The 16012-nt window shown below is 40.8% G+C and overlaps 2 protein-coding genes across 5 annotated transcripts; both read right to left on the minus strand.

Moving 5' to 3' along the window:
- Positions 1-453: 453 nt before the first annotated feature.
- On the minus strand, positions 454-7192 carry LOC133930747 (protein DA1-related 1-like). Of its 4 annotated transcripts, none has more exons than XM_062377468.1 (13): positions 6650-7192; positions 6444-6503; positions 6186-6340; positions 5582-5672; positions 4523-4766; positions 3121-3241; positions 2970-3053; positions 2488-2607; positions 2153-2365; positions 2000-2062; positions 1773-1888; positions 1382-1440; positions 454-1000 (listed from the first exon to the last, which is right to left on the minus strand). In XM_062377468.1, exons 3-13 carry the CDS (start codon positions 6303-6305, stop codon positions 687-689), a joined length of 1545 nt encoding a protein of 514 aa, XP_062233452.1. In that variant the 5' UTR covers positions 6306-6340; positions 6444-6503; positions 6650-7192; the 3' UTR covers positions 454-686. The 4 variants fall into 4 exon arrangements, with proteins under 4 accessions (XP_062233452.1, XP_062233453.1, XP_062233454.1 ...); XM_062377469.1 differs by having other exon boundaries at positions 6597-7192; XM_062377470.1 differs by lacking the exons at positions 6444-6503; positions 6650-7192 and adding an exon at positions 4905-4974 and having other exon boundaries at positions 6186-6213.
- Positions 7193-9912: 2720 nt separating this feature from the next.
- Positions 9913-14365, minus strand: LOC133930748 (uncharacterized). Its single transcript, XM_062377472.1, has 9 exons — positions 14112-14365; positions 13208-13258; positions 12915-12936; positions 12685-12799; positions 12560-12592; positions 11966-12091; positions 10826-10932; positions 10651-10722; positions 9913-10562 (listed from the first exon to the last, which is right to left on the minus strand). Exons 1-9 carry the CDS (start codon positions 14307-14309, stop codon positions 10168-10170), a joined length of 1119 nt encoding a protein of 372 aa, XP_062233456.1. The 5' UTR covers positions 14310-14365; the 3' UTR covers positions 9913-10167.
- Between the last annotated feature and the right edge of the window lie 1647 nt (positions 14366-16012).

Here is a 16012-nt window from a genome sequence, read left to right on the forward strand (position 1 = left end):
CTAGTACCGGCTGATACTGTAAATGCCATGAGTCCATGATAGGTTCATAGGCTCTCACTCTCTTGCTGTACCAGTCATGCAAGTTGTGACCACATCTATTCTACCAAGCATAGCATTGGTCAGGTGATACTTTGCGATGTGTACCCTAAGATCTCGGCGCACTGTAGCGGTGATGTCGACGATTTTGTAGGGGTCCAGCACAATTTGTGTGTACCAATAGCGAGATGCCTATCATGAAGCAGAACTGTAGAAACCGTGTGCTGGTACTGTTTGGGCGGTGTACTGGCTAAATCCGGGGAGGTTGAGGATTTTCTCCTGTTCTGAACTTGCGGCAGAGGCCCCGGTAGCTACACTCCTTCCCGTTGAGGATTTTCTCCTGTTCTGAACTTGCGACAGGACAGCGTTTTCAAAACAGGTATTGAACAGAAATTCAAATCTCAACTCATTTGCTCATGGTATAAAAAAATTACTGTTGTTTTCGGTCCATAGTTTGGTCACAATACAAATGATTGGTCAGGCTAGCCATCTCAACTCATTCAATAATGTAGTTAGCCCTTCCAAGATATATCTGAAAAGAATGTTTGTACAGTTGCACATTTCAAATCCCTTTCTTTCCCTGTAAATGAGCTCTGAATGACAGTCATATATATAATATAAGTTTCGCCAAAATGTGAGTCCATGTCATTTCAAAATGGGAAGGACCCTGTACGCCGGATATGCTCAAGGGTGCATTTTAGGCCGTACTGGAGAACAGCCCGCTTCCCAGCTCTGAAACCATCTCCGTAGGCCATAGAGGTATCCGACTCAATCTGATGCTTGAAAAAATCCCCAAGCTTCCGCTCAAACTGAGACCGTCCCCCCGATGATGTGGATGTCGTAGAGGCTGAAGACTTCGATGCAGCATTACTGCCTGATCCTGCCATGATCTCTGACTCAATCCACATGTGAGCAAGAACTTGGCATATGCCCTCTTCTACATCTGGACTGAGTGTCCGGTATCCTGTAATGGCATGTTCATTAGAACGAAATGTCTGTAAAATTTCATGTAGACAGGAAATGTAGGCAAATGATAGTGGTAAGTGAATGCAAACTTTTCTTCAGAGAAATTAGTATTGATTGAGGTTATTTCTAGTCTACTTAATGATCCATGATATCTAAGTGGGTACCAACAATTTACATGGCAGCACCACAAGTTTTACACGGTAACATTGGCTAATAAAAGGTTGTCTAGCTTTGAAAACAGCGTAATGTGGTTTCTAGCCTCGAGCTGAAAGATTAGTTCAGTTGCTATGTCTCGGTTCAACCATGGTCTCTCAATTTTGAAACAAAAAGGTCTCATAATGGTTTTGGTCTGAGAAAGAGCACAAGAACTAAATATCACCTTTAAGTCGCAACCACGCATGCATCATCTCATGAGCTAAAATTGAACCTGTCAACAACCTGCAAGAACAAAAACTCATAAAAATCCATACAAACAAATTTGAGCATTCATCAGGTTTCAACAATGTAGAAGTAAACAAAACAAGAAAGTATTTGCATATCATAAAGTGATGATGTACGAGAGTAAACTATTTTGCTCATTAACTATGCAGTCAGTTGGTAGTCCACATCTTCAACAATTCCATGCAAACATTTTTTGCGCACATAGAAGTAACAATATTCTGAAGCGATTGAAACCAAACTACCTTTCTGAACAAGTCATCAAACAGTATTATTATTTTTGTCATGAGTTGCTGATTATGACATTGCAAAACAAAAAGTTGATGTTTCACCTTGGGAGACCATACAGAATGAGAATTGCAGTCACTTCACATCGCCGTGTTAGCCTATATGGCTCTGTTACCATTTCCATAATTTTGTTTCCAGACATTCTTGGTCTCCGCAGTATCTGAAAACATCATGAGCTTAGTCGGAACCCAGCAGAACAACAGAACTATGGTAGAACATGGACTTTAAATGAGGAAAGAATAATCCATTTGGTGTTTGGAATAGCTCTCACCGTGCTAATCGTCTGTTCTTCTGATAAGCACAATCCTCTTGTTTCTGGAAGATGGTTGTGACCCTGGTTTCCACAGGAAACAAAATAATTACAGCTAACCATATAGTGGAAAAAAAAGGGGAGAATTCTGGATTTTGAGAATGGTAAACATACAGCCCTCTCTCCTTCCATGGCTTCATTTAAAGCCTGTCTCTCTACCAGAAGCAGAGGAACCTGCTGTTCCACTTTCATATTCAGACCTTCATAAAATTCCTGAATTTCGAGATAAAGAGGTTGGCACTCGCTTGTATCCATCACTGCAGAATCAAGGCACTCCAGGCAGAGCTTACGACCATCATCCAGCAATACATATCTTGATTCCCTTGGCTGAAGTAAATGAACCATATTGGAATGAACTGTTACAAATTTCACTCACAGCAGTGTATCTAACCAAGAAGTATGGCCACAAGATCAAATGTTAAAACCAAAACACCGTAAACTGAATATACCTCCATTCTTTCACAACTACAGCACCTTGGAGTACCATCCACCTCATGTGACGGACAGTATTTTTGTAACCAGAAAGGATGCGCCCTATATTCAATAAGGCCATTCATATTTGTAGGAATCTGAAAAAGAAGAACTGTAAGATGGTGCGTATGAAAACCAAAAATAGAAGTCAACTGTCGACACAAATCAACGTTCTACTGAAAACGTAACCAATCAGCTAACTAAAATGGGCAGCTAACTACAAGCTTCCAGGTTTTTATAGTTACAACAAGAAACACGATAAAAACATGCATGTAATAGGACATTAGCAAGAATAAATATGGAAATCATGGAGAATGTAGGGAAACTTCATTCTCCGGGATTTTGGAGGCAGATGTGATGTTTTGATTATTTCTTAGCACAAAGAGACCATATGAAATGTAGGACAAAAAGAACCTTCTATTGGAAACAGATAAGATCAGAGTAATGAAGTGATTCTTACAAATTGCTTGCAGACATCGCATTTTGGGTGAAAGCGCTCCTTGTAGCAAGTTTTATGGTACGGATGATTTCCCGACATGGAGAACTGCAGCATTGTGTTGCAAGGTTAGTATATAAAAGCAATTGCTCAAAAAAGTTAACAAAGAAATTACCTCATAGTCATATATTGGTTGACTACAGGCATGGCAACGAAAACATTCTGGATGCCAAACAGCCCCCATGCAACTGAGAAAACGCCCATGACCAATCTCTCTGTGACATCCTGCGCATGCCCTGCGGGAAAGAAGTACATTTGACATTTGAAAATAGTTAAAGAGTAAAAAAAAAAGCTCAGACGATATATTTCATGCCTATCATCCTAGTGTGCTTTAGAGCATTACAGCATCTTCCTTGTTACAATTGAAAAAACAAATGACACACAATTTCATGTTCTTTTGACAGCATTGGAAAATTCACATATCCAAGACACTTGTGGTTAAGACAACCACATCCTTCAGGATTTGACATGCTTCAACCCTTACGTGCAAGGTATCCCATAACCAAAAGCCACGGCCACTTTAACGGATCCATTTTCACATTACTTCTTACCTCTAAATTTCACCACGGTTTGTAATAGTCTCCAAAAAGACTGAAAGAAAAGATATAGAAACTGAATTTTGCATAACAAAGTGTACACTGCGCAATTTCCCAATCACAGATAGAAACTCTTTAGTTGTATACTAAAGCTGTGAGGTGTATTTTTTTCTAAGTAAGCATGCGATGGTGCCTTTGACTTCTTCACTGGATATGCAAACTCAACTAAAACTTTGCTGATAAGAAACTGAGTTAGAGGTGTGGGTGCACACCCCCACCATCTAGGTTTGATTCCTCCTCGCCTTGAACTTTGATGCCTATTTTCTTCCTAATACAAAATTACCTAGTTCCTCCTAGGTAGTCTCATTAATACAAAATGGCTGTACACCATTGAAAATCTGCTGATATGAGTTCTCACTCAAGACTTGTTCGCTCAAAGTGATCCAGTAGTATTTGCCAAGCCATTAAACAGAGTGTGGTATCCAGGGAATGAACTGCCTAAGTCAACACGCCAGTGCTCCAGATAGAACAAAATAAGATGCGCTATTTTTTAACAATAATATGCAGCCTGTATGGTTCACGACTTCTTTTATTGTAATCCTTTTATGGTGAGTTACAATATCAGTTCAGTTATATACTTATTTGCTACTCCCTCCAGTCATAAATACTTGTCGCTTTGACCAAGATCTGGTCAAACTTTTAAAACTTTGACCATCAATAGCTTCCAGAATATTTTGTTTTGAAACATAAAAATCATATATGCATATTTGTTTTGAAAAATACTTTCATACTATTATATTTTTATTAGATATTATAACTATATTCTAATAGAAAATAATGGTCAAAGTTGCACATCGAAGACCGTGAAAAATCAAAAGCGACAAATATTTATGACCGGAGGGAGTACTTCATAAGCATCAACTCAAATCAGCATATCCACACAAAACTCAGCATAGTAACGTAACCAAAATGCAAATGAACCTGAATCCAGATGAGAACATAAATGGTAATGGTTGATATGTATTGCCACCATTGGGAGTGCCATTTTCGCGAGGTTGTTGATATGTATTGGTATTGCCACCATTGGCAATGCCATTTTCGCGGGGTGGATGATATGTATTCCCACCATTGGCACTGCCATTTCCGCGAGGGGGTGATTCAACATTCAAACTTTCCTGGATAGCTCTTGCAAGTTGTTCATCCTCCTCCAAATGCATGTCCTTTTCTAGAAGGAAAAAAAAAAACAGAAAGTGTCACACATTAACTGCACGAATTTATATGAATATTTGCGACAGAGTCAGCGACCCGGAGTCCGCTGAGCTACAATAGCTTCACACGCAATACACTTGTATGTAATACTCACTTCAGGGATGCACTTCTATTACTTGGTATCAGTTCCTCCATACAAATATTCAGCAAGTCGATTGTTACATCTAGAACAATAGAAATTGGAGAAAACTTTCTTCAACCCATCTTCAAAAGTAAACATACTGATGCCAAGGAAGTATGCCAAGACAAACAAGCAACCACATGATTGATGGATCTTTCAAACAAGCAACCACATGATTGATGGATCTTTTTGAGCTCAGATGTTTCGATTTTTACTTGATTAATCCAGACATCTAGAATAAACTATTACCACTTAAAAATGGAAAAGAAAAACGAGTTTCTTGATCAACATCAAACAAGGTCAGAAACAATTAATGTCAAGAATTTAATTATCCTAAAGCAAATATTCCACCTGAACATACTATATCATATGCAGTGGACTAGCTTCACAAATTTTATTTTAATCATAGTATATACGAGAGATAGGTGCTTCTCTAAAACACTAAGCACTTGAAAATGTCATAGCATAGTAAACATAAGTGATAGGCACTTTTCTAAGACATTAAGAACCTTGAGTCCTTGACAAATGTCATGGCATAAGTTAATAACAATAAAAAGGGACAGCCAATCGAAATGAAACAACAAAGGAGTTTTAGCCTTCTTTTGGATAATGAACACTTGAGGAGCAGGAGAAATAAAAAGCACATTAACCTATTGACTTTGCCTTTCTTTGTTCCTCTTCTGATAGAGAGAGTGCTATAGCACGGTCAATATCCTCATTGTTAAACTCTGAAAGGATGTCCTACATTGCATGTGAAAATTTGATCAGTGGCATGATCCGTAAAACTGGAATTTCTTTCTTTTTCAGCCTACAGACCGAAGACTACTGCAATGGTTTATAAGCTCAATATCTTTTCATGCTATTAGTGCCATCTGAAACTTTATTAGAAGCTTATATATTATTGTGCATATCAGTTGATGTATCAAAAATCGCCACAACCATCACTACGAATAAGGCAAAAGTTACTTCTATGTTACCAGTCTCAATCCATATCCCAATAGCAGTAGCCATATAAGGAAAATTTTGATTGCACAGACACAGTGGTATATATTTGTACAGGTGGGAATAAAAATCTCTCCTTTCAGAGGTAACTGAGGAACTCCAATCGGAGCTTTCCTTTGCCTTTCCTAGTTAAATAGAATGACCTCCTTTTATAAACTTGAGTCTAGAGATGTGCTGAGGAACTCCTATGAACGATATTGTTCAAAAACATGATGTGGTAAAGGCGGGGAGCATATCGCATAAGGTTCTTACAGTTACAACAGGCGAACTAGAGGGTTCATTCCATACTGGCTCCTCTGCAAGCCTACTGTGATACTGCCCTTCCGAGATATTGTGGGTTGAACCTCTAAAAAACTTCGTCAGCCAACCCATATTGCTCAAAATGGCAATCGACCAACAGCCTTTATCTGCAATTACAAGGCAGATGTTAGGAGACACAAAATCAGAGGATAGCTTAAAGTGGGATCAATTGAGCCCCCAAATTTTTTGGACAATAAACTGCACCAGTACCTTGGCTACCAAGTCCGATGGTGTAAGCTCAACCGATTATTGATCTTGCAAAGAGAGAACCTAATCGAATCATGGGTGAATGGATTAGATTAGTAACGTGCCACGCAGAACTAACTGAACCTAGCGAAAGAAAGATTTGGATTGATTGCTCACAATCACTAGTGGTTAGGCTCTAGAATCCATCCAAGCACGCCACGTCTGCTTACCAGAAGACGGTACCGATCCAAGTCCGGTTGGATCTCCGCTCCACGGCACCGGTAGAGAGGGGGAGGCGGAGAGCGAGGCCTCTCCTCGACGAGAGACCTGGCTTGTAGCTGCTGCCCCCAGTCGCCGGTGGCGATGACCCGCGCAACAAATTGCGCGGAAGAAAACGAGTTGGCGGAGAAATCGGAAGAACGAGGGAAGGGGGGAGGCAGCTGGGGGCAGGATGGGCGAGAGCCACCGAGCGATCCTACCGAAGACGAAATGACTCGCGTTTTTTTTCCCCCGGTGGGTTTGGGCTGGTTTCGCTTGCCTTTTCAGGTGATCTCGGGGAGGAGCCGCGGAGGCCGAAACGGACGACGGCGCGGTGGTCGGCCGGTCGGATACGAGAGTGGGCGGAGCGGAAGGACCAGCCGATCGGCCGGTGAAGCTGCGCCGTAGCCGGCCCGGGCGGTCGCCGCGTCAGGTGCCCGGGGCGGGCCGGAGAGCGGGTGGGATTACTTGCTACGACTACGAAACCGAGGCAGGTTTTTTTCTTCCTCGTGTTTTGCGTGTTATTTACATTAAGCAGGAAAGAAGGCAGTACAAAAACCAAACAACAAAGACCCAAAAAACGGGAAAAAAAGAAGAAAACAAGAGAGATGGGAGAAAAGAACATGCACAAGGATCAAAATTTCATCAAAATTTGACTAAAATTTTGTGAATTTAGAAAGAGAACAAAACATCTAAATTTTTTTAAAAAATCTCAATGACATATAAAAACCAAAGAACGAAAAATATTTTTTTTAGTTCACCGATAAAAAACCAAAATTCATTGCCGGCTAAGCCACCGGTCTGAAAAAAAAGGGTGATCTGATTCTAATCTCTAAACACCTCACACCACACTTATATGGTAAACACACATTGCTACCACTATGAAACCGAGTCAGGTTTTTTTCCTCGTTTTTTGCGTGTCATTTACATTAAACAGGAAAGAAGGCAGTACAAAAACCAAACAACATTCACAAAAAAACAGAAAAAGAATAAAACAAGAGAGGGGAGAGAAAAGAACATGCAACAGGATCAAAATTTCACAGAAATTTTGATAAAATTTCACAAATTTAGTAAGGGAACACAATATCTAATTTTTTTTAAAAAAAAATCTCACTGACATATAAAAAAATAACGAAAAACACAAATTTTTAGTTCACCAATAAAAGATCAAAATTCGCTGCTATCCAGGCCACCGGACTAGGGATGTCAACGGGGAAATTCCCCGCGGGGAATGGGTAACCATCCCCGCCCCGATTGGGGGAAATTTTCCCCCTCCCCGTCCCCGTCCCCGCTCGCGGGGGAGAAAATTCTCCCATCCCCGTCCCCGCGCGGGGAAATATACCCGACGGGTTCCCCGTCCCCGCTACGCTAGCACGATGAAGGGCCTGCTGGCTGACGGGCTTTGATGGATTGAGCTTTAGTTGGGTCATTTCTTGCATATATGGGCCATGAAGAGTTTAAATATTTTGGAGAATTATCCCCGTGGGGAAACGGGGACGGGGGACAGGGAACCGTCCCCATCCCCGTCATACCCGACGGGGGAGAATTTTCCCCCATTAAACCCCCGCAGGGGGGAAATTGGCCCCATCCCCATCCCCTAATAGGGGAATTCCCCGTCGGGGAACGGGGATCGGGACCCCGTTGACATCCCTACACCGGACCAATAAAAAGAACGAAGGGAACACCTCACACCACACTTGTGTGGCAAACACACATTGGACGAGAAGGTGCGAGATGGTACCTGGCTCCTGGTCGCAGAGAGGACAGGGCTGGATGGCCTCGGCAAGTCCATGAATGGGCGTGTCTTCCTCATCCTGCAATGTAACTTCCACCACAAGGTCCCAGATTTGAAGGGTATTCCATCAATGTCGAGACAGATAGCACGCCCTTGATATCGCTAATCCAACGCCGATTAAGCAGAGCTTGCTTGACTGTTCGATGATTGACAATGAGCTTGGGCACCAATGCGAACACGTGCGGCGCCAACTCAGTCAAAGACTAGCCCATAAGCCATCTGTCAGTCCAAAACAGTGTACCAGTACCATTTCTGGTACTAATCTTCAACGACTTTCCTTTGCGAATCATGCTTTTTTAAGGAATTTTTCTCTTTAATGCTCAAACAGCTTCTGTTTATAGTTTTTTTTATCAAGAGATTCTCGTTATCTTCAACGCTAAAATAGATTCGCTTCACGGATGAATTTTCTCTTCTATTCCCTATATTATGAGATTTCCTCTTTTCTTTTTACGAATTTTTTGAAATAAAATTGTTAGGGATAAGAAAAAATAAAAAATATATGAATAAAAAGAGATCAGAAAAGAAACAAAATGAAAAGAATATAGTTAGTGATGGTCTTAAAAGAATATAGTTAGTGATGGTCTTAGAAACGAACAAAATTGAGAACATGGCAATTGAGTTTGTGGGTGCCGAGATGCTGGAGCTGGACCAGGTCCGAAGAGGCTCAGTCTTCCGAAGCCATACGCACACCCAAGAATTTCCAAGATAAGGATGCCAAGGCCTCCCAGCTCCTTTGGTCTGCACACCCAGCTCCACGCCATGAGACAGTGACCACCATTAATTTCTCTCCGCCCCTTCCATAGAATGCCCGTCTCCTTTGTCGATAGCCTCGATGACCCATCTGGGAGGATGCCCAACGCCATTAGATGATAAATAGGGACAGCCGTGAGCACTGCTCGGACAAGAACATCTCTGTCCGCGGGATGGATTAGTGCAGCCTTCCATCCCGGTAGTTGATCCGCAACTCTATCCACTAATGGTTGTAGGGAAGCCTTCGTGAGTTTCTTGACTGAAAGAGGTAGCCCATGATATGTGCAGGGAGAATCACAATCGCGCAAGGCATAGAACCTCGCACAACATCACTGTCATCCGCGCTGCATTGGATGGGTGTCGCAGAAAGCCGAGGCAGGCTGAGGAGGGCATACTGCTATACGCTACGCAGACAGGTGACAAGTAATCCAAAACAGAAGTAAATTCTATTGAGCCCGATCCTACAAAATATCCGATCCTACAAAATATCCTCTACACGTGTCCACTCACTTTTTTTTACTCTTCAACCTAACAATTGCTTCAATCTAGCAATTGAATCGGACATAAATGACTCTCATATCTTTCTGGAACGGCATGGACGGAACGGCAGCCGGATAGCAACCAGAAAGTTGTTGAAATTCTCACCTACTGCGAGCGAGCGTGGGAGTGTTTGAACTTCGGTTTGTCACATTCTTTGAATGGCGAGACATGTTTTTCTTCAGCTCTTCAGAAGAAACTCTTCCGAAAAGTTTGCTGATTACAAACATCGAGAACGAACACGAGCACGTTACAGGCTCAGTAAGTGCTGCTTTCCGTTGGTACAAGGCGCTTTATACTGGGCTCCAAAAAAAAAAAGAAGGTCGCTTTATACTGGTCATCTAACAACTTCAGCATCGCCATAGCACATTTACATTCACGTACAAACACTTCGATACTGGTTGCATGTCACATATGCTCTCGTGGATGCTTATACAAGACGATTTCCTCCTCAAGCTCGGTCCTGGCACCACTCACCAGCACCCAGACCTCGGAGATCTTCTCGACACGCCCTTCAAAGAGATCGGCAATGGTGAATGCAAGCAGCGTTGGAGCTGTGAACCTAGATCCTTCAAGCTGGTTTTGCTCGTAGCTGGGAATTGTAGGGCTGCTCAGTTGCGCTTGCGCGTATTTCACTCTAGGCACGACTGCTCCGTTCAGATATATGGTGTGGTTAGCTCCAACTACGATCATCTTCCTCAGGCCTCTCCCGTACGCTAGGCTCTTGTGCATGTGACCAAACACAACCAAAGGGATGGAAACTCCGGTTTCCCTCTGGAGATCTGAAATGGCCTGTTCGAGATCTGCAGAGTTTTTGTCGTGTCGTATGAAGCAACTGTTCAAACTAGGGGTAAGGTAAATAGAGGGAAAGTATCGTCATGAATATCAGACCTGGATCACCGTGGTCACCAGCACCGGGTACCCAATCCTTCCCACAGATATCGTCCATTCTTGAACCTAGACCTGCATAATCATAATATTGTATGAGAATGCTAAGACTTCAAACATTTTGTTCATGAGTTCCATGAAATATCTATGTAATTTGCTCAATTGAATGTTCAGAGACCTGTTGGCCCGTTATGTGCAAGCAATACGACAGAATGCCTCTCTGGTGCACCTGCAGCAGCATCATATATCTTCTTTGCACTTCCGGCCATATCATTGACACCATACCTACATGGTAATTGTAACAACAATAAGCGGTGATGATGGATCAAAGTACAGTTATTAATAAGAGCAAGAGTTCCTCGAAGGAAAAAAAAAGGAGTAAGAATAGCATGTGATGAACTTATTTTATAAAGTGAGGCTAAGAGTTACCGATACTGACCACAGCAAAAATACTAGTCAACATAGTATGCTGCAAACTTCCTATTGCAGTCTACTAATTATACCGTGCATATTTGGTTTTAACATCATGGGCAAAAGGTGAAGAGTAATTCTGTGACAAATGATAAGCTTTTGGGCGTGGGTTGTTAATCCTAGTAACTAGTAAGTGATCAATGAATGAGAACCAAATAAGCTAACTCCATAACCAAAATCAAGTAGGCAGCCAATTACTGTGCGTATCTGGTCCTAGGCAGCTATCCTTCTAAAGATAAGATGCTTTAGATCTCTATTAGCACCAATATATAGTGAAGTGATGGATAAGAGTCAACTCAAATTGAACAGGCATTGCCGTTCCACCCAGCATCCTACCACCCTAAGTCATTCCAGTTGTAATTTTACTACCTAGCAAAAGTACCTGATAAGAAACCAGCCAAGTGATACAACTAGGAATGTCACCAAACCAGACCATAGAATCAGGGTGCCATTTCCTGTTTCTAGTGAAATCCCAGCCCAGGATTGGTTCCAGATTTCAGACAGTCCTGGTAAACCATCTGGAATCTCTCAAGCAGTTCGGATACTACTTGTATTTATTTAACCGACTCTATCGACGAGTGTGTGCAAGAGATGAGAGATCTACATATGTTGGGATCATGCAGCCAAGAGGCCCGCACATGCAAACGGGAGTAGTGGCATGCAGGACATGCAGTTGGCAATGAAGTAATTCCAACAGTTTATCCCTTCTTGGATGATAAATAAGTCCATGTTTTCTAGAATATTACGGTGTGTCTCAAATTAAATTCAAGGAAATGGCACGAAATACCAAAACACCAAACAGAAAAGTTAACGTATGTACCAATTAGTTAGTATATGTCTTACCAACCATTTTGACAGAAGCTGTGGTCTAAATAGCCTATCACCCCCGCAAGAAAATGGTCGTCCACCAACAACACTCAGCTTTATTGTTGGAAAATCCAAACATTTGTACCCAACATGCTGCTCACCAAGGCTGATATTAACAAGAAAAAAGAAAAGAAAAATAATGTTGATCATTTTCCTCCTTAGAGAGTATGATAGTCTAGTGATGACAACTGACCCAAGAATCATTCTGAATTCCTATAACTTGGTTGAGTAGCATTGACTAGGTTAAGCCAACAATCAGCTTTTCAGTGATTCCTAGAAGGCTAGCACAGTTTTACTCAACTAATTTCCTCTTGAGTATAATATTATTCCAATTTCGTTCCACTAAAGAGGAAAGAGAAACAAATCATGAAACTACTTAGCAATAAAGTATAATATTATTCTTAAACGGATGGTGATTAAGCGTGATATAACTGAAGAGCATAACAGCAATTGTGTAATCTACACGGTGCATTTATTTAAAATTTACTCCAACAAAATATCCTTCAGTGATATCATAGCAACATATCATGATAAACATAAAACGCTGTTGCATATTAAAGTAGGAATATCTTACCTTTCAAGCTGAAGCCGAACACAATCTGCCTTCCTGAATGCCAACCAAGTACACGATGATATAAAAAAATCTTAATGGAATTAATTTTGTACTTTATCCTTGCTAGATGAAAGCATGACTCTTACTTATCTGAGAATTGATGTGTGTGCCAGCAATCATGGTTGCCGAGAATTGCTGCCTTTGGAAAATGAAGGTCTGAAATGCTTTTGACAAGTTGAACATTCTCATTACCATAGTCACCTGCCACAGATGGAGGAGAGCAAGCAGAAGATCACAAACAACAAGAATCTATGAGTTACTTCGCAAAGTAACCGAGCAAAACATGAAATAGAGAACTAGCAGGAAAGGGGCATACCTGTAAAAAGTACCAAGTCCGGCTGCATTTCATATAGAGAGCAAGTTAGAGGTTCCGAGAAGAACAAAATATTACACGAATTGATTTTCATACGAATACTTTCTGTCAAATCCCAATGTCACTGCAGGAGCATCTATTGCAAGTGCATGGCAAGTATATGGTCCAATAGAACACACATTCTAGACAATGGCACATAGTAGAAGTGTAGGACTATAGAGAAGCTATAGCAATGAAATGTACACAGCATAATGAGATATCCAATGGACTAGGTTTATCAAAAAGCTATGCAATACCTGAAGAAATTGGAGAGCCTTTGAATCTTCCTCAAGGGCCCAATCATTATGCTGCAAGGTTCAGCACATAAAAGCCAATTATTACGGAACACAATTAGAATCTCATCAAGTGAATTTTAATCCTAGCGGCACAAATGATACTACAACACAGCTATTCTGTAACAATTGATGGTTCTACCTAACCACAAAAGTAAGTCATTCATTCCTCTTATAGTTCTTATGTTAAAGTACATCCATATGAGGAATCCAAGGAGACTAGCAGCTTTCCACGGTGTTTGATCAGCAGAACATGGAATCAAAAGATACAGCCTGAGAGCTGTGTGTTAGGCTATGCTCAAGTTTGGGGAAACGTAACTCAAGTACTCCCTACGTTCAGAAATAGTAGGCGTATTTCTTTTTCAAAAGAATCAAACTTTGTGTACTTTGACTATCATTTAATCAAATTATAAGAATGTTTAGTGTATAAAAATTATACAACTAGGTTCACAATTTAAGATGATTTCATACTATATAAGTTTTGTAGCTATGCATGATATATTTTATAAAAAAACCTTAGTCAAAATCTAACTTGAAGATCGAGCCCAAAAGAAATACGCACTATTTGATGGAGTAATTGTCTATCCCCATGTACCGCTTTCTAACATTCCATTCCAGACTACAATTCTAGAAATCAAATGCCGCCCAAGTCACGCACTCATTCCCAAATCCTATCAAACGCATCTTTCAATCACCAAGCCGAACTGCGACAATCAAACCCCAGTTCCCAAATCCTCCCTCTCTCAGGCTTACCCCTAATCCTCTCTCCCTGGAACCCGACATGGAATCGCACAAAGCTACACCCGCACCCATGTCTAGCGTCCCCGCCCCTGAGGAGAGCGCAGAGGTTTTAAGAGAGGGAGGGTACCACGTCGCCGACGACTGCGATGCGGACGCGGCGCCGGGCGGCGCCGGCGCCAGCGCCAGCGGCGGAGTCCATGGCCTTGCGGCCGGGCCTGGGCGGAGGGGAGGAGGAGCGAAGAGGAGGAGGGTTAGCGGAGGCGCGCGCGGCTACGGTTGCTCCGGCCGCCGGCCACGAAGAAGAGGAGCAAGACCGTACGAGCATCTTCCTTCTTTAAAGAAGGGAGGTCACCGTTTGTTCGCGTTTTTTTTTTTTCTCGAGAGGGGCCGTATTGGTTGCTGACAGCTGCCACACCTCGCTGTCGATGCACGCGGGCGGTACGCAACACGCTGGACGGGTGGTTCCCACTTCCCAGAGTTCAGAGGAGGATGCTCTCCACATCAGCTGTACTGTACAACGAAGTGGAGCAACCGTAAAGTATTGAAACAAGAAAAACAGAAATCACTCCCTCCACTTACAAATAAGACATATTTGGATGTTACAGTTTTTAAGAACCAAAATATCTAAAATTACAGTTTTAAAATTATATATATATACTCTTATAAAAAGATGAATTATAACAGATTTGAATAATATTTATCATACATCTTATATGATCAAACGATCTATAATCAAAGTTAATCTTTTATTTTCTCCTCTCTCAATTATTTAGAAACTTTCAAATAATTTGAAAACCTACAATTAATAGGTGATATTAGCATTAAAAAATATAAATACATCATTACCTCCTTCCATCTATAGAGGTGAATCCCTAGCTTTTTATTTTTCAATTATTTTTTCTCATAAAATTTTTCCTATCATAATATTATTGATTTAATATATATGGAACACGACACGTATGGTTCCTAAGTAGGTATGAAATACCCCGGTTTATGGATACTAAAATCTTTTGTTGTTTTGGTAAAAATCGCGAGGTGTTTGGTATGAGCAGTATTTACTACAGTATTTAGGACTAGTAATTCATTTGTTAATACTACACTTGTTGGGCTAACTATGATAATTTAACAAAGATGTATAAACATATTTGGTGTGCATTTTCATTTAAGTAGATTTTATACCAATTTACATACACGATACCTATATCTGTGACATCTGCTCGTCTATTGCAATTTGCGCTGTTAGATTTAGGAAGCTTTTTGGTGCCCATAGCGCTGAAATAGAATGAACATATGAGCAATACTGTGACCGGAGACCTATGTGTACGTGTACAGTACATCGGAGAGGTGAGAGGTCTAGCACATGTCAGGCTTGAGGCAGCAAGCCCACGCGTGACTTCAGTTTTAGAAGAAAAAAAGGTCTTGAGTGGATTTCAAAAACTCCAAAAATACCTTGGTATTTTACATACAACGGTTTATAAAGTAATAGTTTTTGTTGCACCCAAACACGTCAAAAATTTTATACCATGGTATTTTCAAGAAACCACGGTATTATCTAGAAACTCCAAAAATACTACGCATCCAAATATGTCTCATTTTGGACATAACATGGTCACCAAAATACATATAATACATATTTGATTACTACTTTTTTTACAATATATTTATAGAATATAGCAAAGTTATATTATTATAAAAATATCTTTCAAGATAAATCTACCCGTATTATTTTTAAATATTCAAACTCAATAATTAAAGAGTAATTTATAACTAAAATTTAAAAATATTAACTACACGTAATTCAAAATAATAGTTATTTGTGACTGGAGACTTAAGGGAGTATCTCTCATGTAAGACGGCCTCTTGCTTGGAAAAAAAAGCATGGATACTGACAATATAACCACTCCTAAAGGTGGCAAATATTGTATTAGACCAAAGGCATAGCCTACTTTTTATAGAAAGCAAAAGGAAGGTCACTGGGTTTACGTAGAATTTTGGGGCTCGGGTTTTAAGAGAAAAGCAGATTTGGGT

Source organism: Phragmites australis, chromosome 10 (assembly GCF_958298935.1).
Source record: "Phragmites australis chromosome 10, lpPhrAust1.1, whole genome shotgun sequence".
Classification (NCBI taxonomy): Eukaryota; Viridiplantae; Streptophyta; class Magnoliopsida; order Poales; family Poaceae; genus Phragmites; species Phragmites australis.